The sequence below is a fragment of the Anomaloglossus baeobatrachus genome, chromosome 2, assembly GCF_048569485.1.
Source record: "Anomaloglossus baeobatrachus isolate aAnoBae1 chromosome 2, aAnoBae1.hap1, whole genome shotgun sequence".
In the NCBI taxonomy this organism is placed as follows: Eukaryota; Metazoa; Chordata; class Amphibia; order Anura; family Aromobatidae; genus Anomaloglossus; species Anomaloglossus baeobatrachus.
This window is the reverse complement of record NC_134354.1, coordinates 436,725,461-436,750,173: the sequence shown is the minus strand read 5'-3', so window position 1 is coordinate 436,750,173 and position 24,713 is coordinate 436,725,461. Positions and strand designations below refer to the sequence as shown.

Here is a 24,713-nt window from a genome sequence, read left to right as displayed (position 1 = left end):
CTTAAGATTACTAGGTGTATCCGTTTTGACACCATCAAAATGTTTAGCTTTAGCCGTTTAGCAGAGCTGAGACCTGTCCCACCCACACAAGGCTTTCAAGACCGTACATTGACAGTGAGGTGTCAATCAAAGGAGGGGGGTCTGTTTTGGTCACCATAACATTGCAATAAAATGGAATAAGAGGCGATCAAAACACACCATTTTTTGGGTACATGTGATAACTAAAAGCGTCAACTCAAGACGTAAACAAAAACAAAAACGGGCACACAATTAGCCCAAAATCCTGAAAAATAAGAGTATTGCGGGTTTCAAAAAAATGGTGACAAAAGAGCAATAAATAATACAAGAAACTATACTTTTGGTATAAAAAAAACTGGTACTGACCTGGGGAATCATACTGCCAGGTCAATTTTATCATTTAGTGAACATGGTTAATAGAAAACCCAAGAAGTAATTGAGTAATTGCACCTTTATATGGCTATATTGAAGGGGAAAAAAAATATGGCTCTTCGAAGAAGGGGAGAAAAAAAAAAATGAAATCGAAAACCCCCCAGAAAATCGCATGTGGGTAAAGATGATGAAATGACAACCAAGTGAATCTCTAATAAAACACAATAAGATTGATGGAACCAGCGCTCTGAGCTGGAAAAAGTCCACTCCACATCCATTACTCTAATAGTCTTTAAACCGTGGCCAGCTCTTCACACTATTTTATTTTTCTTGTTCGAGGTATCACATGGCCTCTTTTTGCGGATATCATGGAAAAAATCTAAACAATTTAGAGAAGACCTCAAAAAAAGAATTGTGGACCTCCCAAAGTCTCGTACTGTATATGCTTGTAAGCAACTCACAATTACCTGACTGTATGGCATTCACATGCTTAAACAATAGCATGAATTAAGTTTTGGCAACATATAACCAGGCTTGGATGTTTTTCTTTGTAAGAAAAGTCTTTCACCTTGCTTATCCCACAAAGCAGATGTATGAAGAATATGTGAGATTACTGTCATACGACGTATACAAGTCCAGTACTTGCCAGAAATTCCTGCAGCTTCTTTAATGTTGCTGTAGGCTCCTTGGTAGCCTATAATGACATCAGAGTGCGGCCCGATTTTCATGAACTGGCAGAATGAAGAAGGTGGAGAACTTTTTTTTTTCTCTCCACCTCCAAGAAAAATGGATCCCACTCTGACAAAAGTTTTATCAACATAATTGGACCATTTTTTCTTGGATGGCGAAAGTACAATTGCATAAACCCAGCATAAAGGAAGAAAGTTATTTTTGGTATGATTTATTTCTAGATGACAAAAATATGACGTTAGCAGGGGTTTGTAGACTTTTTGTATAATATGTGTATACACACACACACACACACACACACACTTCACTTACTCGAGAATGGAGGTCAGATAGGTAGCCGAGCCCTAGACATTGTAATTCTGGTTTAATAATTCCCATTTACAACACAAAGACACGTCGAACCAGTTTCTGAAATACATTTTATTTATACCGTTAATGTCGTGGCGATTTTTTTGCAACATAGGAAATTGGATTTTACGATAAACTAGCGACATGCACCCTTAGGCTGCAACACACTAATCATTGGCACGGAATGTACATGTATTGTGGAAGGGCAATTAAACACATGGTATGGTCACAAGAATAGGAACACAAGTGGCACTAATGTAGTCACACTCAACTGGTCAATTTTATCAGAGGGTGGTAAACTAGAAGCTAGGTGTGTGGATTGATAAGAATGAAAGCGGGCATATATAGAGATTTTAGGGTTATGAGATGCTAATTCGTGGTTCACAGTACATAGACAAGAGCTCGGGTGTGCAAACATACACAATATTTCCAACCTAAGTTTACAACGACTAGTTTTCCAAGTTTACAAAGGTGATTATGATTAACAGTGGCAAGGAACATCTACACAATGCAGAATCAGGAATATTTAACTGCACTGGATTAACATGTCAAGCACATCATATTGAAGAAGAAAACATTTGCTGTAAATGAAATAGATATTGGTTTATATGTATATTGCTTTGTATTCATGTAGTAAAAGAGGAGGCTGTGCAGCCAGACGTGGCCAGTACCTACCAAATTTGGCTGCCACCTCTACAGATTACTAATTCCTATCTATGCTTAGCAAGTGCTTTCCTCCTTAATCTCCTGTTTGCTCCACTACAAAGACTGTGCTGCCAGAGCTTTGACGTGATGGAATGTACAACCCAGTACACTACAAGAATAGTGGGTAGACGGACATGTTACATGAGAAATAGTTAGTATTCATCTATGAGAGGTCGTCTGTTGAACGGTCACATTTAGTTCTTCAAGATGGAGTCATACACTTGGTATACATAATTACACACCTCTGGAGCACGGCACTTCAGGGAGAGCTGCAAGAGGAACAAGAAACACAAACAATGAAAGATAAAGGTCTCATGTATCTAATTTAATTTTCATGAATGAGATGCAAGTCTTAAGAGATTATAAATTATCTATACAGAAGAAGAAAAAAAAAAAAGTCTCTAAAGCCATCTATACAGTTGAAATTATTCAATCCCCACTTGAACTTCAGTTTATTAGCAACGTTTACAAACTTTGCAATAAACCAAACAAACTATTTAGAAAGCTCAATACAACATAAGTGATTTCTCCTTGTTTCGTACAAAATGCTATTTCTACGGAATACTGCAGACTCAAAATTATTCAACCCCTTCATGATAAACGTCTTTCGTATGTACGCTGAAATGAAGACCCTGCTTCAAGTGAAGAATGGCAGTGGCTTGGTGATGCACTGGGGCTGGATTGCTTTCTCTGACACTAAAAACCTGGAGTATGTGAAAGAAAAGACAGGTTCAATCATTTATTATCATACTCCATGTGCAGAAGTTGAAGCTTGGACGTCATCAGATTTTACAATGATGCCAGGCATACCTCAATGTCCGCCAAGGCTTGGTTTCATAAGCTATCTTGGAAATTACGGATTGGCTGTCAGTCGTTGTTTGGATCTGAAGGAGTTTGTTGCAACATGCAAACCAAAGACTATGGTGGACTGGAGGATACTGCCCATGAGGATTAGGTTATGACTCCTAAGCAAAGTGGCCAGAAGCTGGTGAGTGGTTATGCTTCACATTTACAGCAGGTCATTACAACTACTACTACTAATTACTACAGACGTTTGACATGAAGGGGTTGAATAATTCTAAAGGATGCAGTAGCATTAAAAGTGCCATTTTGTGCTTAATTTGGAGTTGTGTTCACGGCTATACAAAGAAATCTTTATTCTTGTTGAAACAAAAAGTAGCACATTTGTACATTTTGATGATAAACCTAAATTTGCATTGGGGGTTGAATAATTTCAGTGCACCTGTAGGTAGGTATAATGTATATTACTTTCCTGCGCAATAAAGAGCCTTAGGGTCAAGCACACATGGCGAGTAATATGGAGCTAGTGGAATGAGATAAAAAAAAAAAAAACAAAAAAAAAAAACGCATTTCAATCGGACCAATATTACTCTATGGGGCAGCTCCCATGAGCAATTGTTTTCTCAGCCCTAATCGAACAGAGAAAACTGTCGCAGCACGCTGCGGTTGGAATGCGATCTTGTTCCACTCGCACCCATGTAAGTCTATGGGGCGAGAGAAATATCGCATTTCTCTCGCGTTACACCGGTGTAATGTGAGAGCAGTGCGATTCTCGCATCAGCTGGCAACGGAAGAGATAGGGAGATAAATCCCTCCCTCCCCTCCTCAGCGCTTGCCGTCCCCTGCGCATTCAACATCTATATAAATGGACTAGCAACAGCTCTAGAGTCCTCCCCCACTCCAGGCCTCAGTCTGCATAACCGAGAGGTGAAGTTCCTGCTGTACGCAGACGACCTCCTGCTACTCTCCCCAACCGAGAAAGGCCTCCAAGATAGCCTGGCAGTACTGGAAACATTCAGCACCACATGGGCGCTTCCCATCAACCAAAAGAAGACCAAAGTCATGGTGTTTCAGAAGAGGAACCAGAATAAAATAAACTCTCCCTCCTTCACATTAAATGGCACCACGCTGGAGAAAACCAGCAGCTATACCTACCTCGGTCTGGAGCGAAGCAATAACGGGAGCCTCAAGCAAGCAGCAGAAGCCCTGAAAGGAAAAGCGTGCAGAACCTTCTACGCCATCAGAAGACAACTGTACCACCTCAAACCACCTGTGAGAGTCTGGCTCAAGATATTTGACATCGTCATCACCCCTATACTGCTATATGGCAGCGAGGTATGGGGCCCAGTGACCTACCCAGACCACACAAAGTGGGATTCCAGCATAACTGAAGTCTTCCACATGGAGTTCTGTAAATATCTCCTCCAAGTCCATTGCAGCACCTCAAACATAGCCTGTCGGGCAGAGCTGGGCCGATCCCCCTTATGGTTCAGTATACAGAAGAGGGCGCTATCACACCAGGCGCACATACAGAACAGCAACCCCAGCTCCTACCATCATAAAGCCCTGCTGAGCCAGAGCCCAGAGCCCAGAGCCAGCCAGCCAGCCAGCCAGCCAGGAACTGCGGCAGCCAGTCCAGCCAAAGTCTGCAACACACCCTGACAAAAGCCCAAATAAAAGATCTCAGAGAGCTGCAAGATGCAATACATAGAGGACTGGAAGAGTGAATTAGAGAACTCCCAGAAACTCACCATCTACCGGTCACTGCGGAGGGACTACACTCTGGCCCCATATCTGGAAAGGTTACGCCACCCCAAAGACAGGCAGACCCTGAGCCTGTACAGACTGAGTGCCCACAGCCTAGAGGTGGAAACAGGGCGGCACCGACAGACATACAAGCCGCGAGAGAAGAGACTGTGCGCCAGCACTGCCAGCAGGGGGCTCTGGAGGACGAGGCGCACTTCCTGCTGCACTGTGACAAATACTCAGCAGTGAGGGCCTCCCACTTTCAGATACTTACCACTCGTACCCTAGACTTTCCATCCATGGATGAGGAGATGAAACTCCGCTTCCTACTGGGGAAAGAGGAATCAATGGTGGAGATCGCCGCCCAATATGTCACCACATGTCATAAGCTGAGGGGAACATAAGGCTTCTAAGCCCAAATTGTGCCCCCAACTCCCCATAACCCTGATCCCCTCCCACCACACTTACTGTATTTCTCTTGCTTTGGCAACACTAATTGTATTTTGGTCCTGCCAATAAAGCATATTTGAATTTGAGAGAGACCGAGAGAGAGACAGAGAGAGACCAAGAGAGAGAGAGACAGAGAGACCGAGAGAGAGAGAGAAAGAGAAAGAATGAGAGAGACCTCAGTTTTGTTTGTCAAAAAGGCATGCATAACGCAACAAACATGCAGTGTAGGCGCACAGCTAAACATTTTGGTTGCATTTTGACACACCTCATTGATTTCAATGGATGGAAAATGCAACCAAAACGCACAAAAAAGTGACATACTGATTTTTTTAAACGTATCGATTTTTTCAAATATTTGGCATCCAAAACGCGACGTTTAAAAAACCAACGTGTGCATGGAATTTACTGTCTTATAGACTTTTCTGGGGAAGCACAACGCATGCATTATGACAATGACACGCTGCAGTTTTAAACGCAGCCAAAACGCAGGAAAAAACACAACGTGCGCACACAGCCTTAGGCCGGATTAAGACAACAGGTAGGATGTATAGAAAATTGTCCATTTTCCATACAGAAAAAAAATTGGAAGGTTTATCATCAATATGCAATGCATGATCTTAATATCTGTTATGGTATTCTTTTTATGAACAATTTAATAAATGACAAGAGGCAAAATACAGTTTTCTACATTAAGAATTGTGATGGATCTGCGAAAAACGTATGACATATGATGGTATCAAGTATGCAATGAGTTATTTGTGCACCCATTGCCATGAAAAATTATTCATACCCCATGAATGTTTGCACCTTTTTTCATATTACTCCCAAAAATATAAATATATATGTTATATACCAACACAAACTAGCATGTATTTGTGAAGTGTAAAAGGAAAGGATGCCTGTTTTGCTAAATATTTTAAAAATCAAAATCTGAAAATTGTGACATACATTTGTATTCAGCCTCTTGTAGACTTATACCTCTAAATAAAATCCTGAGTGACCAACTGCCTCCAGAAGTCACCTAATTCGTAAAGTGAGTCCACCTGTGTGTAACTTATTCTCATAACTATAGGTGTTCTGTGAAGGCCTCAGAGGTTTGCTTGAGACCACTAGGGATCAAACAGCATAATGGAAACAAAGGAAATAAAGTTGTGAAGAAGAGTAAAGCAGGGTTAGGTTATAAAATATATATATATATATATATGTATATAACCCAAGCTCTGAACATCTCACGAAGCACTGTTAAAACCATGCAAAAATGGAAGGTGTATGGCACAACTGAAAATCTACAAAGACAAGGCCGTCCACCTAAACAGACATTCCAAGCAAGGAGGACACTAATTAGAGAAGTAGCTAAAAGGCCCGTGGTCAGTCAGAAGAAGCTCCACAGCACGGGGGTGTGGGGGGGGGGGGGGGGAAGGAAGAAGAGACTCTGTCCACAAGACAATTATTAGTTGCATACTCCACGGCACTTCACCTTAAAAACACCAACCCCAGCATTAAACATGGTGGTGGCAGCATCATGCTGTTGGGATGCATTTCTTCAGCAGGGACAAGGAAACTGGTCTGAGTTCATGGGAAGATGGATGGAGCTAAATACAGGGCAATTCCTGGAAGAGAACCTGTTAGAGGCTGGAAAAGACTTGAGACTAAGGCAAAGCTTTTCCTTCAAGCAGGACAACAAAACCTAAACATACTGCCAGAGCTACAATGGATGGTTTAGATCACGGCATATTCATTTGTGTGAATGGTGCAGTCACAGTCCAGACCAAAATACCATAGAGAATCTGTGTCAAGACTTGAAAATTGCTGGTCACAGATGCTCCATCCAATCTCTGTGAGCTGCAGCTATTATGCAAAGACTGGGCAAACATTTCAGCTTCTAGATGTGCAAAGCTAGTAGAGACATACCCTGAAAGACTTGCAACAGTAACTGCAGCAAAATGTGGTCCTATAAATTGACTAAAGGGGGCTGAATACAAACGCAAATCACAATTTCACACATTTTTTAAATATTTAGAAAACCATGTATCATTTCCTTTTCACTTGACAAATATAACAATACAAAGTAGCATGTATCACATAAAAATCCAAAGAAATACATTAAAGTTTGTGTGTGTATTGTGAAAATGTGTGTCATGGGGTATGAATACTTTTTCGAGGCACTGTATAAATGACATGCCTGATCAGAAATATGGATCAAAGTAATGCGTACTGCGATTGTTTACATGCAGATTATTAGGTCTGTGTGTAAAATGTTTATATGAACTACCCCATTGACTTGCATCGCTCAGTGTGCTGTCCGTGTTACCCATTCTGCATGCGTATAGTGCATGGACATTTAATACACTCATCTGTATGTGTCCTTACTCAAGCATCCAATACTACACAGCTCTTTAAATAAGATGTCCACTTTATAGTTATTTTAATATGTGCGTTGTGCAAATTATCTTTTGGTGACTACTAATATGTAAGTGTTTCAGGTTTTCCTCCTTTGTGAAACGTCACCAGCTGGTTAGTGCAGCCGTCCCCGCAGACTATGCCCTCTTTTTCTCAAAATGTCAAGTGAGATGACCTCTCCTGGCCATCATCCTCCTTCAATTGAAAAACACTTTACAAGGGAAAGCTTGAACAATTGGTGGAGGTTGATTGACAGCCCTGGTCACAATGCCCTCCACCAGCAGCCAATTTGTGGACAGAAAAGCTGTGCAGCTTGTAAGAGATATAGATCTATACACTGCACATTCATGAAATGCAAATTGAAAGTTTATTTAAGTGCCCAAAATTAAAGAAAAAAAGGATGGATGCTTCACTTTAAAGCTATGTAATATTCATGATGTTTCAATCATGGCGGTCTTCTTTCAAACAATCGCTGGGAGTAGATGGCTGTAGTGCTTATATGCATAAAATTAGAAAATAATATAGTCCGAACGAGACCAAAAGGGTTGGTACTCCGGTAGGATGACCGGCAATGGAGGTGGCAAGATGGTTGAGAGTGGTCTCAAATGGTGCTGTGCAATACCTGGTGGGTGTTCTGGTTTGGATACCGGTATCAATGCTGCGCAGCACCTAGCTTGTAAGAGAGGTATACTAAGAAGTGCAGGAAGAAAACCTGTAACACTTAGGTTATGTGCCCACGGGAGCTTGTTTGTGCGGATTCTGCCGCGGAAAACCTGCGGATTTTCCAGATAAATCCGCAGGTTTTAGCATGCACAGTTACTCCCCATGTTATCCTATGGGACATGGAGAGTGCTGTGTCCACGCTGCGGAAAGTGCGGCTGCCAAACATGCTGCGGATGTCCGCATCCGCAGGTATAATTGCATGTCAATTATTCATGCGGAATTACCTGCGGATGTCCCGGCCCTCCGCTATGGAGATAGAGGCTGGGATGTCCGCTGGTAATTCGCATGAATGTCCGCATGTTTCCCGCAGCTAAAAATAACTGCGGACGCCGGCAGGCAGCTGCGGGAAACATGCGCTCGTACCTGCGGATACATCCGCAGGTACGAGCGCCCGTGGGCACATAGCCTTATAAGTGTTAAAAAATCATTTCCCCAACAGGCTTGTTACAATAAGGTAGAAATCCTCCATTTCTCCACTGTCTAATGACTCAGTCCCAGTCTACACAATAAAGCTGAAAAGTGAGCTGCAGGATACAGTCAGCAAATTGTCTGTACTCTTATCAGTGTAAAAACTGTAATCATTTCAAGACTGTTTAATATGAACATCACAAACAAATACCAAAATGTAAAAAAATACAACTTAAATATGTAGCTTCTGTAATTCACAAGTATTATATATATATTAAATATGTCATAAAGGCCAGTAACTAAGCATAAGTGCTGTAAAAAACTGCCAAGATGATAATGAGGGTTACTAACAATTTCACTAGAAGGCATAGAAAACTCAAAGCTGTACTACTAATAATTCCTCCGTAAAGTGTTATTAAAGGAAGTGTTCCCTGAACACATAAGGATTTGCTAGTAACCCAGCAGGGCTTCTGGGAATCCAAGGTCACCCCCGCTCTCCTGCAGGCACGATTCTTCGTCAGCATACCATTTCTTTTGGAGTTCTTCGAGAGACTGAGCTATGTATGTGCTCATCGACTTTACAACCTTGGTCATTAATAAAATATAGGCTCCTATATATAGTGCCTATATTCGAGTGACTGTCTGCAGGCCTAGAATATGAAATCCACTGGACATGATGGAAGTATTAGTTACTAGGGGGTTACTGCTCTTTATTACTATTCGATTAGAAAAATGCTGATTATGTCATTGACTATTATTGTCATTCGAATGGCTCACATTAATAAAGCCACGAAAGGTAGATTTACCATTTCCTGCCAGAAAGCTGACAAGTATATATAATAGAATCCATACTTCATTAAGATGGCTCCTCTAATCTCAAATATTTTCTGGTTGTGAAAGTGCAAATTTCTTAAACTAATGAATAATAAGATTAGTCATTTTGGGAAATTTTACATAGCATACAATGTGATTTGTACTACAAGTTTTACTGCACATTTAATGGCACGGAAAAGAAGCATTAATGTCAAAGAAGGTACATTTCAAAAAAGTTAAAAAAAAATTCCACTAAAAAGGTGCGACTTTCACATCTTGTCAGTTTTGAATAAAGTGTTTAAAAGGGGTTGTTTGCTGTAAGTCTCGTCCACATCTGCGTATACCTGTTGGGCCATATCAGCATGCGTCATACAACTGTCATACTCAAACGGGATAGGTACACGATTACCTAATTGTGCATGCGCGCTGACATGTACCGTATGTGTAAACGTGAAGTTGTCAGTGTGGCTCACCTCTTAATGCAGATGTGAGCAGTTAAAGCGGTTGTCCACTACTTTGACATTGATGGCTTAGGGGCACTTTGCACACTACGACATTGCAAGCCGATGCTGCGATGCCGAGCGCGATAGTCCCCGCCCCCGTCGCAGCTGTGATATCATGGTGATAGCTGCCGTAGCGAACATTATCGCTACGGCAGCTTCACACGCACTTATCTGCCCTACGACGTCGCTCTGGCCGGCGAACTGACTCCTTCCTAAGGGGGTGGGTCATGCGGCGTCACAGCGACGTCACACGGCAGGCGGCCAATAGAAGCGGAGGGGCGGAGATGAGCGGGACGTAAACATCATGCACACCTCCTTCCTTCCGCATAGCCGGCCGGGATGCAGGTTGGAGATGTCTTGTCGCTCATGCGACTTCACACACAGCGATGTGTGCTGCCGCAGGAACGAGGAACAACATCGTAACATCGGTCTTTCCCAATTCATGGAAATGACCGTGGCTACACCGATGATACGATTAAGACGTTTTTGTGCTCGTTAATCGTACCAAAAATGTTTTACACACTACGATGTCGAGAGCGACGCCGGAAGTGCGTCACTTTCGATTTGACCCCACTGACATCGCACCTGCGATGTCGTAGTGTGCAAAGTGCTCCTTAGGATAGGTCATCAATGTCGGATCGGCCACAGTCCGACACACCGCACCCCCGGTGATCAGTTGATCTCTGTCCCAGTAGTGGCAGCAGGCGGCCAGAAATGTTTAGTTCTGGTGCTGCTCAGTCTTGTGATAGTAGCTGCGGCCGGGTCCTGAACATCCCCCTCCTATAAATTAGAATGGGAGGTGGATGTGCAGTACCCGGTCACTATCACTTGATAGGATAGCTCCAGAACTGAGCATTTCCGGCCGCCTGCTGCCGGGACCAAGATCAGCTGATCAGCAGGAGTGCGGAATGTTGGACCTCGGTTGATCAGACATTGATGACCTATCCTAAGGCGGGCTTTGCACGTTGCGACATCGGTAACAATGTGTTACCGATGCTGCAGCGATAGTCCCGCCCCCGTCGCACGTGCAATATCTAGTGAAAGCTGCCGTAGCGATTATCATCGCTACGGCAGCTTCACACGCACTTACCTGCCGTGCGACGTCGCTCTGGCCGGCGACCTGCCTCCTTCCTTAGAGGGGCGGGTCGTGCGGCGTCACAGCGACGTCACACGGCAGGCGGCCAATTGAAGCGGACGGTCGGAGATGAGCAGGATGTAAACATCCCGCCCACCTCCGTCCTTCTCATTGCAGCCGGCGGCAGGTAAGGTGAAGTTTCTCGCTCCTGCGGCTTCACACACAGCGATGTGTGCTGCCGCAGGAGCGAGGAACAACATCGTACCTGTCGCTGCACCGGCATTATGGAAATGTCGGAGGCTGCAGCGATGATACGATAACGACGCTTTTGCGCTCGTTCATCGTATCAAAAAGGTTTTACACGTTGCGATATCGACTGCGACGCCGGATGTGCGTCACTTTCGATTTGACCCCATCGACATCGCACGTGCAATGTCGCAACGTGCAAAGCCGCCCTAAGGATAGACCACCAATGTCAAAGTAGTGAACAACCCCTTTAAGGACATCCCCTTAAAGGGGTTTACAAATGTAGGATTTGACACAAATTTTCAGATTTGCACCGAAATCTACCTCTCAAATGTTCCACAACTTTGTTGACATGCAATGTAAAATTCCCAATTGGCTGTTGGGTATACGGCACATGCAAGCAAATGATACCAGCTGCCTATACTTTCTTTCTCTGTGTGCATGGAAAAAGTGCTCCAGGCATCCAAATGATAAGAAGGATCAAGTGCCCACCTTTAAAACGTATTTATTCACTCAGATAGTAATGCATTGATGGATTTTATGGCTAACGCACGAGACGACTGAAAGCAGTGTTAGTTAGAAACGCGTTGGGGCACATGTACACCAACTTATAATGGTTTGGAATTTTTCATTTGGAGTGCAGGATGTCTCCACTCATTTTACTCCTTCAAACACTGTTATGTACATAGCAATTATAAATGGGGAAAAAACTGCATGTCTAAACATGGCCATAATTTCATAACCAATGAATGGCTGAGGCTACAAAAAAACAATTTAGTATGAGCATACTCATTGTATTAAGTGTGTAGCTTAGGTAACATTATATACGGTATTAATCACCACTATCAAACGTATCATACACTTACTGTGTAATTAGGGTTGCCAGGCTGGATTCGCAGCTCTGCCAGTATCCAGATGCCATTGGTAAGCTTCAGGGACTGGTACAACATGTCCTGCCCTTCCACATTCCTCTTTGCAATAGTGTAAACATTGTTATTCTGTAGTTTGCTGGAAACCGTGTCTAAAAAGGAAGGAAAAGTCAGTATGCACCTCCTTTTGTACAATAGTAAAAGGTCTGATCAGCGCATATGCACTACACAAAAGGAGCCCGGTGAACGATGGAATTCCAAAATAAAGCAACTGTCAAAATGATTCATCTTTAGAGCACTATAAAAAAAAAATTACAATAAGCAGTTACCAAAAACGTGGAGGTATAAAAAGACTGTACTACAATAATGAATAGTGCTTCAGAACAAAAATGCAGGAAATCACCGAAAGACGAGAGAATGAAGAACGTACGAAACATCTTCCACTAGTCTAGCAGAGCTCAAAATAGCAGAATTTCACAAAGAAAACTGTTGTAGAAATCTGAATTGTGTAATAGGACACATTTTGTTCCAGTTTTGATTCTCTGAACCTGGCTGCGAGCAGTGGCTCCATACACTTGTATGGCGATACGTGTGTACAAGTAAAGAACCTCTGTCCAATAACGCCTTGTCACCACCGGGCCACTGTATCACCCTTATGGGAAATCTGTCTCCACCTAAATCGGAGAACAGCATAATCCGTAGAGACCCCGATACCAGCAATTTATCACTTACTGAGCTGCATAATGTAGTTATGATAAAATCTTTCATTTATCAGGACATTATTACAGGAGCACTAGTAAACCTGGTGCCCTGTAGTCTTCCATATTCATGGGCTCTGAATTACTCTCCACAGCACTGATTGGCAGCTCTCTCTGTACACTGTGCAGAGGCACAAAGTTGCCAATCAGTGGTGTGGGAGGGGTTGTACAGAGCTCAGTATTCAGAGAGCTTGTTGATCTGAAGGATGAAGGAGGAAATACAGTAATTTCAGCAAAAAACTGCAGCAAGCAACCCAGTAAGTGATTCATTGCTTGAATCAGGGCCTCTGCCCCTATATCATGATGCTCTCACATGAGGCAAAAAAACAAACAAACCTGGTGATACATTCCTTTTAAAAGCAGTCTATCCAAATTTGGAAATACCTGCTAGTGTTGGTCTACATGCACACTGAGTATTTCAGTTTCTTATCTCAATATTTGGAAGGCCATTTACACTTGTTGAGTATTGTTTTTTTTTACCTCAGTATTTGTAAGGCCACGTGCACACACTGTATTTGGTGAGTTTTTTTACCTCAGTATTTGTAAGGCCACGTTCACACAGTATTTGGTGCGTTTTTTACCTCAGTATTTGTAAAGCCACGTGCAGATGCTGAATATTTGGTGAGTTTTTTACCTCAGTATTTGTAAGGCTAGTTTCACACTTGCGTTGTGCGGCATCCGTCGCGTTGCATTGTGTGACGGATGTAATGGATGTTGCATATAGTGGCACGACTGATGCTGCAAAACAACGGAATCCGTTGTAGCTTTTTTTTTTTTTCAACAATTACTCCACTGAGCATGCGCAGTTGTGTAAAAACGGATGAGTCACAGGAATCCGGCAAATGACGGATTCCGCCACCATAGGCTTCCATTATAAAAATGACGGACGCCGACGGAATCCAGCACATTGCGTTTTTTTGACGCTCAGGGAAGTGCAGAAAAACACTACATGCTGCGTTCTTTCCGCCCGACGGATGCAACGCAGGACCATCAGTCGCAATGCGGCGTCCATAAAAGTCTATGGGAAGCAGCGGAATCTGTTAACGGATTCCGCTGGTTTCCAAAACGGCGGATTGCGACTGAAGGAAAAAAACGCAAGTGTGAAACTAGCCTAAGTCAAAACCAGGAGATCTTTCCACTATCCTTCAAGTAGATCCAATTTATACTTTTTTTTTTCCAGTGGAGGGCTTTCAGATAGACTATAAATGGCTGATCAGGGCAGCCATGCTTGGGATTCATGTTGCCTGTGGTTTGGGCAGTGTTAATCAGGTGACTGGTTCCCATTAATATTCATTCTTCTTGTTATACTGTACATCTGTGTTTTTAATGTGAATGTTTGTTTAAAAAAATGTGTACTAACTATGGTCACATTCAATGACAAAATTTCACTTAATGGCAATCACTGGAAAATAGATAGAAGTCATTTTCTCTGAAAACTTTCACATTTGTAATCTTGCACTCCGTAATGTTTTCTGAATGGTGACCCACTTATAACAACTAAACAGACGTGGATAGGACGCTGCATTTCCGTGACAGTAAATGCAGCTGACTAATAATAAACGCTTGTGATGCCATGAGCACGTCAGCTTGGTTCAGGAAGGCAATGAAACCCATGTATAAATGAATATTTAACACCATCCTCAAAGCAGATCCACAGCAAGAAGTACTCATAGGGAAGCTATGTAAAAGCAACACAAGCGGAGGTCTTAGAAATGTACAATAAAAGAGCGTTTATATTTTGGAGCACATGGCTTATACTCAAAGCCCCTTTAACCCTACTCTTCTCATCAGCGCCCATTACATTCTTTTGCTATGTACAAAGATATACTGATAGCTGTGTGCAATCCGCAGTGCCCCTGGCACACTATGGCCTGGCTGGGGTTGGCTTTATTTGGGTATTTTAGAACCTACATCTTTCATCTACACACATCCAGTTTCCAATAGCCAAAGATTAGAGTTGTTCCAGGCCATGGCATGCCCCTGCTGCAGGCCGAGAGACGCCGCTAACAGAATAACATTTCATTCATAGGTTCTCAGCCACAGAAATTGATCTTGTAAAGAGCAAGCCATTGTGTGCAGTCCCATAGCACAGCAAACACTGCACTGCTGTGCGAGCCTTTGTTCTGTGCTGAAGAATCCTGCAGCCTCTCGCAATGCTGCAGAGAATTCCCTAGGAGTCCATGGGTTAATAACTCTTCGCAGATATAATGCCAGCCGATTGTCACATGACCTGTGCTATTTTTAGCTGGCATCGCGCACTCTCTAAGCGGAGCCGCTGAACTGGAATCAGCTACGAGGCACTCGCTCTATTCTTCATCATGTTGGAGGAGAGAAAGGACTGACTGATCCATAAAGACACTAAATATGGTGGGAAACGCAAAAGAAACACTCGGAAGAGAAAATGAGGAACAGGATTCTGAGCTAGCAATGAAGAAAACAGCAAATTTAGCCTGTGATCGGAGCAGAAGCAAAGTCACACCGAAAAAAAAAAAACCCACAAAAAAAAAAAAACAACAAGCAGAAAATACTTTTACAAGTTAAAATTAACAAAAATTGTAGAAAAACATAACACAACAACCAAATAATGAAAGTACCACTCCGGGGGTTATGATTAGTGATGGGTGAACACAACCATGCTCGGGTGTTTGGTACTCGTAACCAGCAGTGGGACGCTCAGAGCATAATGGAAGTCAATGGGGGGCCTCCAGCATTTTTCCAGGAACTATTTTAAGGCCGCTTTACACGCCACGATATCATTACCGATATCGCTAGTGTGCGTACCCGCCCCCATCATTTGTGCGTCACGGCCAAATCGCTGCCTGTGGCGCACAAAATTGCGCGGACCCGTCACACTACTTACCTGCCTAGCGACGTCGCTGTAACCGGCGAACCGCCTCCTTTCTAAGGGAGCGGTTCGTTTGGCGTCACCGCGTCGTCACTAAGCCGCTGCCCAATCGAAGCGAAGGGGCGGAGATGAGCAGGACGTAACATCCCGCCCACTTCCTTTCTTCCGCATTGCTGGTGGACGCAGGTAAGGAGATGTTCGTCGCTCCTGTGGTGTCACACAGATTTGTGCTGCCGCAGGAACAACGAACAACATACGTGCAGCAGCAACGATAATTGGGAATAGGGGAGCATGTCAACGATTAGAGATTTTGCACGTGTTTGCGACGATTTTCGATCGCACGTAGGTGTCACACGCATTGACATCGCTAAAGCGGCCGGATGTGCGTCACGAATTCCGTGACCCCATCGACATCGTTTTAGCGATGTCGCAGCGTGTAAAGCGGCCTTTAGATCTGATTTTAATCAAACTCATTTATTTAAATGAAGGTTTCAATGAAAGAAAAAAAACAGAGCGGACTGATTGCACCTTAGGTGCATCCTTGTGCCATCCAATTTTCATTGGCTGGTAAGCGAAGCCTGAGAAAAAAACCAGTTTATTTTGCATACGAGCAAAACTCTGATGAAACTCTACGGTAAAAGCTGGCGCACTGACCGATCACTAATGAAAATCTGATCCACAACAATGATGAAAATCGTATACGAAATACGCACTATAAAATTATAGTGTGACACTGTGTTAGCTGGAAAAATCAATGTAAATACTTTTATCGCTAAAAAACTAAAGTATTCTCGAAGAGATACGTTAATTGATGATATTTATTGGTATCTGTGATGCCGATACAATTGAAAGTGTGATCCTTGGCGAGGGGCCTGCTGCCAGCGCTGGCACTGGGCTCTCCTGAGTCACAGGCTCCATAGCGGTCGCGTGGCCTCCATTGCACCACTGGCTGATGTCCTCCTGAACACCCGGGCCTGGTCGCAATGCGACCCCTACGACCGCTATTGTTCTGCCCCAGACCAGTGGTCACATGGCAGCAAGTATGTGGTATGCATACTCCTGGTAAGAATTAGACTAGATAACGTGTTTTTCCAAAAATAAGCCCTAGCAGGGATTTTCAGCATTTTCGGAGCAATGCTTAAATATAAACACTCCCCCGAAAATAAGCCTTAGTCGTAGTTCAATAATGAAGTGTCCGTGCAAAAAGATACAGATACTGCAGGACACTTCATTATATACAGCGGGCACCCCGTAATCACCCGACGCTGAGCGGCAGGACCTGCAGTGATCGCACACCCACACACATCACATCAGATCTCACACACACAATCAGATCTCACACTCAAACATCCAATCTCATACATAATCAGATCACACACACAAACATCGGATCGCATACATACTCACCACATCCAGCGACACTGATCTCTTCTCTCCGGCAGAATCCTGAGAGGCAGTGCGGTGGAGCACAAAGACCTGCAGAACAGGACCTGCGACCAGACATGTGACTTCCTCTCATCATTCCCTGCGGCCGGAAGCGCTGGACGTGATGTGATGTGTGCGATCGGCTCTGTGTGTGTGTGGGTGTGTGTGTCAGCCAGCAGCAGGGGAGGACGGCGTGCAGCACCCACCGGAGATCACAGGAGGACCTGGGAGCCACGCAGACGTCCTGGTCTGGTGAGTATGATTCTCCTTGGAAGTGAGGGGGGGGGGTCTGCTTTTTTTGGGGGGTAAACCTACCCCCCCAAACGTGTTTCTCCAAGTATAAGACCTCCTCCAAAAACAGTGTCTTATTTTTGGAAAAACACGGTAGGTGGGTACGTCGTTCAATACACTTGCAGTGAGGCCGGAATGTGGGCGGAAGTATGCATCTCGCCTACTCGCGGGCAACACACCGTGCGAGCAATTTGAGGATTTACAAGTCTGCAGTCACATCAGGGTCTGTGCCTGCACACAGTGATGCTTTCCACACAGTGCTGCCAGTAACGGATTGTGCAGGGACACACCTCTTTGACCAGTTAAATGTCAATACCCACTTATCAATATATTTATACTCTTCTTGAAAAATGAGCTTGTTAAAGCAAGGAAGAAAAGCCAATTCAATCTTTTTATTCCCAAAGTCCGATTCCAATAAAAATGTAGTCCAGGGATAAGTTGTAGGAAATCAATACAGCAGCTTAGTCATTTCGAGTGCTACACATGCTCTTAGTCATAGCTAGTCATGCTATAGCTAAACGTACACGTAGCGGCTGAAATACGCAAGCTGCTGTATTGATTTCCTACAACTTATCCCTGGACTACATTTTTATTGGAATCTGACTTGAATAAAGATTGGATTGGCTTTTTTCCCTTGCAATGGACAAGTTATTTTTTCTGAGAAGAATACTTGACAAGCCAGAGACTTGTTACAGGATCTAAAAATATGTGAAGTGTAGTGAGCTAAATTTTCTCAATTACCTACAATGTCAGGATTGCTGAGAGTTGACCTTCCTATAAATGAAATCCCTACATAAAGCGTTGTTGGCAATATTGAAAGTAAGGAATTTCCAGGAAAAATAAGTTATCCCTCCATAATGTAGGTCAGGGATATGAAACGCAAGGCCCGAGGACCAAATCCGGTCTGCAATGAAAAGAAAACATTGTTTTCCCTGACAAAAATTACAATTCTTTCTTTTCGTGCTAATGACTACAGCCTCTATACACGTTAGATAGCGGTCATCCAAACTATAGTTCAGCTAATTGATCGGCTGACCGCCATCTCGCTCACCTCTCTTATACACTGCTGAGCGCTCCAGTGTCCTCTATGGGAGAGCCGCTGCCAGACATCTGTGACAACAGCTCATCTCTAGAGAGTAAAAGGATCGGCAGCACAAAATCTGCTATTCTGGATGCTTATCTTCCCCCACACATTAGACCAGAGTTTCCCAACTCCAGTCCTCAAGGGCTACCAAGAGGTCATGTTTTTAGGATTTCCTCAGTATTGCACAAAATATAATTCCATCACCTATGTAATACTAAGGAAACCCTGAAAAGGTCATCTGTTGGGCCTTGAAAACTGGAATTTGGGAACACTGCATTAGACGGTTGGCTGAAACCATTGATATTGTCAGGTTTGGCCGACAGTATAAATGTGTACGTCGGTCTTAAGCTTTTCTTCACATCAACATCACAGTGCCTGATTTTAAAGGGTTCATGTTGTATAAAGCGATATTCGATCTATTTGGTAATGGATCCTGGCAGCGCATATTGATTAATAGTGGGAATATCAGATTTCAGGGTTTATTTTACTGGATAGAACTGTGCAATAGACCAGGCTAATATGCCTATCAAGGGCAATGAAAACATGACATCAACATATATAAGAAAAACTACTAAGTATTTGCTGGTAAAAAGGCAACTACGAGGGATAAAGCAATCTATGACTTTTTAGCTCACATTATGTTTAGATCACTATACATTTGTGCACAGATGTCACTCTCTGAGTGGGGTGAAGCCCTGATCAGTTATAGTTGTGCACAGATGTCACTCTGTGAGTGGGGTGAAGCCCTGATCAGTTATAGTTGTGCACAGATGTCACTCTGTGAGTGGGTGAAGCCCTGATCAGTTATATTTGTGCACAGATGTCCCTCTGTGAGTGGGGTGAAGCCCTGATCAGTTATATTTGTGCACAGATGTCACTCTCTGAGTGGGGTGAAGCCCTGATCAGTTATAGTTGTGCACAGATGTCACTCTGTGAGTGGGGTGAAGCCCTGATCAGTTATAGTTGTGCACAGATGTCACTCTGTGAGTGGGGTGAAGCCCTGATCAGTTATAGTTGTGCACAGATGTCACTCTGTGAGTGGGTGAAGCCCTGATCAGTTATATTTGTGCACAGATGTCCCTCTGTGAGTGGGGTGAAGCCCTGATCAGTTATATTTGTGCACAGATGTCACTGAGTGGGGTGAAGCCCTGATCAGTTATATTTGTGCACAGATATCACTCTGTGAGTGGGGTGAAGCCCTGATCAGATATTTGTGCACAGATGTCACTCTGTGAGTGGGGTGAAGCCCTGATCAGTTATATTTGTGCACAGATGTCACCCGGTGAGTGGGGTGAAGCCCTGATCAGTTATATTTGTGCACAGATGTCACTCGGTGAGTGGGGTGAAGCCCTGATCAGTTATATTTGTGCACAGATGTCACTCGGTGAGTGGGGTGAAGCCCTGATCAGTAATTTCCTTTTTACTTTTGCAGCAACACAACAAAGAATTATGTAGTCTCAAACTGATCAAAGCAAATAACATAAGCAATGAAACTTTTCCATGTGCGTCCATTAGAGGTTGTTTATTTGGATCTTCAAAGATCAGCAACAATATGAGCAAGACCCCAGCAGAGCTCTGAGTTCCCCAATAGCCTATGTGCATTATTCCAACTAACCTGCATTTAGGTGGCATTCTTTGATTTGGAATTGCAGCTCATTCTCGTTGGGAATATCTTTCCATGTGGCCAGGAAGACTTGCCGCTCTAAAGGATGGAAGAGTAATGGTAGATTACTGTGCACAGAATGTGATCGCTATGAACATATTCAGTGATAGGGGGTAGTGATGAGCAAGCATTACCATGCTCGGCTGCTCATAACTCGTAACTAGCAGTTGAATACTCAGATGGGCTCAACTCATGCACTGAGTATAATGGAAGTCAATGGGGAACGGAAGCATTTTTGGGAAAGTTTGGTCCGAGCATCCAACTGCATGTTATGAGTACCGAGCACCAGAGAATGGTAGTGCTCTCTCATCACTAATAATGAGCAATACAAATGTGACTGTTACATAACTACAAGCTCAAGGGCAAGAAAAAGAACTCTCAATATTCAGGCCAGTGAATTGCCGCAATGGGGCTATACTGCTAAACAACCTCCACTTGATTTGTGTATAGTGTCGATCTTATTTTGAGTATTATGATTGTGGTCAATGCTCATGTGTGTAGTACAGATTCATCCGTAATGAAGAAGGGTACCAGAAAGAAAAATGTTAAATCCTATGAACCAGAAGTGTAATTACATTCATTTTAATGACATGTGACCCAGGCTCCTGACGTATGAAATGTTCCCCAGTAGAGTGCCCTGCATGCAAAATTTTCTCTTACCCATTTTGCCATCTTCCACAAACAGAACGTGTAGCGGGATGAGACAGCTGAAGTAGAAAACATCAATGTTGTTTTTGACAGCCACCTATCACACACAAGAGCGAGAACCAAGAATTAACTTGCTAGATTTACAACTAGCGTTGTGACCCTGGCATCCGAGATCGCACAGCTGATCTGAAGGGTTCATAACATCCATTAACCCTTCATCTCTACTTGACGGTTTCTAAATCATTCTCTGAAGCGCGTGAACAGAAGTGACATCTGTACTTATACACTGTTCTATAAATAAATGAAGGCTCTTTCGGGTTATTACTGACGGGAGTGGATTAGGCTAGATTTACAGCTGCATTCACATATCCATTTTTTTCTGTTCTGTGATAGGAACAGAAAATTAAAAGGATGGCAACAGTGGATCCATCACATGACTAATAGATGAATCCCTTTACGACAATGGGTTCTTATTGGGTCTCTTATGGTGGTCGAACCTTCAGTGAGGGGGGGGATGCAAATCTGTAACGGAGGCTTAGATGCAAATCTAACCTTAGAACCATTAGTCCAGAATTATTTCTGAAAAGGAATATATAGTTTTCAGTTATTTGATATAAATAAAACAATACATTGCAATAACCTTGCAAACCCTCCTCCTGAAGACCAGAATTACTGTATTACTTTTCAGAGATCCAGTGCGGTAGTAAACTTTCAGAAATGTCACAAGGAATTGGATGCTCATACAATTATTGATACTCTGGTATGATAAACCAATGTGTGGTGTCCTGGTGGAAGGACATGTCCTACATCTAACCGCTCTGTGGGTGGAGGGGGAAGGGTGTACTGTTGTCTCACTATTTGCACTGCTGTCACATTAATGAACGTGTCTTATGTTCTGAATGTCCTCATGTCATTGCCAGCCTGCTGTAGCAAAATCTAAGGAATACAACCAATTGACTGTGTCTTTCCCAGAAGATATGATGCTGGAATAATATCTTGATTAATTACCATGTTTATTCAGTTGACTTCAGTGATGTGATCCTTTCAATTGGAGACGAGTGAATAAATTCACAGGAGCAGAGTCCATGGTGGACGAGACACATGTGAATCTCCCTGTCCTACCTGCCAGGAGCTCTTTTTTAGATTACCTGGGCCATGATGTGACGATGTGTGTGCGTCATGCCGAAATGATGAAGACAAGCATGGCTGGCTAATCGAAAGAAGAGCCAAGGATTCTGGCTAGGAGGAGGTGTTTTGCAAAGCGGCCATGGAATTCTGACCTGGTCGCTGGATTAGGGTCCTGAGAAATTGAACTCCACCATTATAGCTCCCCCTCAAGCCCTTCTGAAATCCAGAGCCATGAAGAGCACCATTACACGAAAAAAAGAAACACTGGCATAAATGCAACTCAAAAGGTAACCTGTCCCAAGGATTTTCCCTTATGACCTGCGGTCACCACCAATGAGCTCTTATACACGGCATTCCAGAATACTGTATATAAGAGCCCAGGTCGCTCTGTAGAACATAAAAACACCTTTATTATCCTCACCTATGGGGAGGTCCTGTCTGATGAACGTCACTGCTCTTGGTCTGGCCCCTCCTACATATTGTGTTAATATATATATTAAGTCGCCTTCCTCCTTCCAACCCTGTGTGCATGACAGATCCTGCGTCATTCAGAGAGTCCGCCATTGCGCTCCTGTGCAGGCGCACTTTGATCAACCCTGCTGAGGGCAGAGCAAATTACTGTAATGCGCAGGCGTGAGGAAAGGTCAAAGACCACCTGCACATGTGCACTACAGTACTTTAATCTGCCCTCAGCAGGGCAGAGAGAAGTGAGCATGCGCAGGAGCGCAATGGAGGCCTCTGTGTGCATGAGACAGGATGAGTCACGCACACGGGGCTGGGAAGGAGGACGGCGAACCCACAAGATGGAGGAGGCGCTGGACCAAGAGCAGCGACATCCATCGGACAGGATCCCCCGCTAGGCAAGTATTATAAAGGTTTTTTTTACATTATACAGAGCGGCATGGACTCTTATAGACAGCATTCTAGAATGCTGTCTATAAAAGAGCCCACTGGTGGTGATCGCAGCTTAAAAGGGGAAAAATCTGGTAACAGGTTCCCTTTAAAGGGTGAATCTCATCTCAGCTGCGATGCAAAGAGCTGTCCTGGCTCAAAAACTTAATGTGGGGAAACAAATGCAGCCAAACATGTCTGAGCTGTGTGGTTACCATAACTCCCATAGAAATTAATAGAAGTTACTTGAACAGCAGCTTCCGTACCTGGATGAGGTTATTCCCATTGTATCTATTTCAGTAAAGTAAATTAAAGTATAATCTGATTATACTCTATAGTTTCTGTAAGCAAAATGAAAAGAAAAAAAAAGAAAAAGCTTTTAAAAGGGAAACTATCAAGTTTCCTAAACCACCATCATAACACAGAGTATTTGGTAAGTTTTTTACCTCAGTATCTGTAAGGCCACGTGCACACGCTGAGTATTTGGTGAGTTTTTTACCTCAGTATTTGTAAACCAAAATCAGGAGTGGAACAATCAGTGGAAAAGTAAAATAGAAACACGGGAACCACTTCTGCATGTTACCCTCTCCTGGTTTTTGGCTTACAAATACTGTGGTAAACATACTGACCAAATAATGAAAGTGTGCACATGGCCTTGCTGTATTTTAGTAACGTCCTTGACATCACAAAGCGAACCTTTATAGGTGTGCCAATACAACTTATCTCGACATGTGCAAATGAGCTAGTCCAGTGAGACATCACTTTCCTCAGACTAATCTAGTTTCAGAACCTATAATCATGCTCCCTGGGCAGAAGCAACATCCTTCCCTGCTGCTCACGTCATTCTAGCACCACTGCTAGTCTTGCGCATGCGCACAAAATCCTTTCTGAGGATCTCTTACTGAGAATCAGTATAGCTTTCTGGAAATGTGCAGGGCACTGATGAAGCTGGTAGGGTACACCAGAGGCTTCACTGTGAATGGTTAGAAAAGGACATTTGGAGAGGACTAGCACACTTGTGCAAGATTTGCAGAGATGCTGAAGTAAGCTGGCCATGCACACCTGAGGGTTGGGATTACAGGTACAGGTGAATTATTGCAATATACAAATCTAATATATAAAGCTCAGTGTATGTATGTATGTATGTATGTATGTATGTATGTCTTCTAAAGGAATATGCACCATCGCATTTACAATCACGAAATTTTTCACACAGACGCCCCATGTGACTCAGGGAACGTCAGACTGTTTGGGCGGGAAAATTTAACTCCGTGCTTTCCAGTTACTCTACAAAAATCCTGCAGCCAATAAACTGAATGGAGCTGGGAGCTGCAGGCTATAAATAGCAACGGTCAGTGGTTGCAATAGGAACAATATAAACTGTTAGTATAACAAGCTTATGTGTGAGGTAAAAAGATGTCGGTGGTGAGAGGGGTAAAGGGAGACAGACACAGACAGAGACAGCCCGGGCCAAAGAGACAGCCCGGGCCAAAGAGACAGCCCGGGCCAGAGAGAGACAGAGAGAGAGAGAGAGAGAGAGAGACACACAGAGACAGACAGACAGACAGACAGATAGAGATTGAGACAGACTGATGCAAATACAGACAGAGATAGAAATAGACAGACAGGGAAAGAGACAGACAGCGAGACAGACAGACACACAGACAGAGACTGGGAGAGAGACAGTTACTATCCCGGGCAACGCCTGGGTACTACAGCTAGTTAAATGATAAGCACTGAACTGTAATAAAGTCTGTGCTCCATGTCCATTTTGGTCCACATTAAGAGGGAACCTGACTGTTTTCCTAGACAT

At 43.4% G+C, this 24,713-nt stretch overlaps 1 protein-coding gene across 2 annotated transcripts in view; it reads right to left on the bottom strand.

The window, feature by feature from the left end:
• Window positions 1-1,485: 1,485 nt before the first annotated feature.
• Window positions 1,486-24,713, bottom strand: part of AP2B1 (adaptor related protein complex 2 subunit beta 1) — a 202,989-nt gene continuing 179,761 nt past the window's right edge. For both annotated transcript variants that reach the window (XM_075336254.1, XM_075336255.1), the window contains 4 exons: window positions 20,894-20,978; window positions 20,186-20,272; window positions 12,165-12,319; window positions 1,486-2,402 (listed from right to left, as the gene is read on the bottom strand). In XM_075336254.1, the coding sequence (XP_075192369.1) occupies window positions 2,328-2,402; window positions 12,165-12,319; window positions 20,186-20,272; window positions 20,894-20,978 (402 nt within the window). In that variant the 3' untranslated portion in view covers window positions 1,486-2,327. The remainder of the gene's footprint in view (window positions 2,403-12,164; window positions 12,320-20,185; window positions 20,273-20,893; window positions 20,979-24,713) is intronic.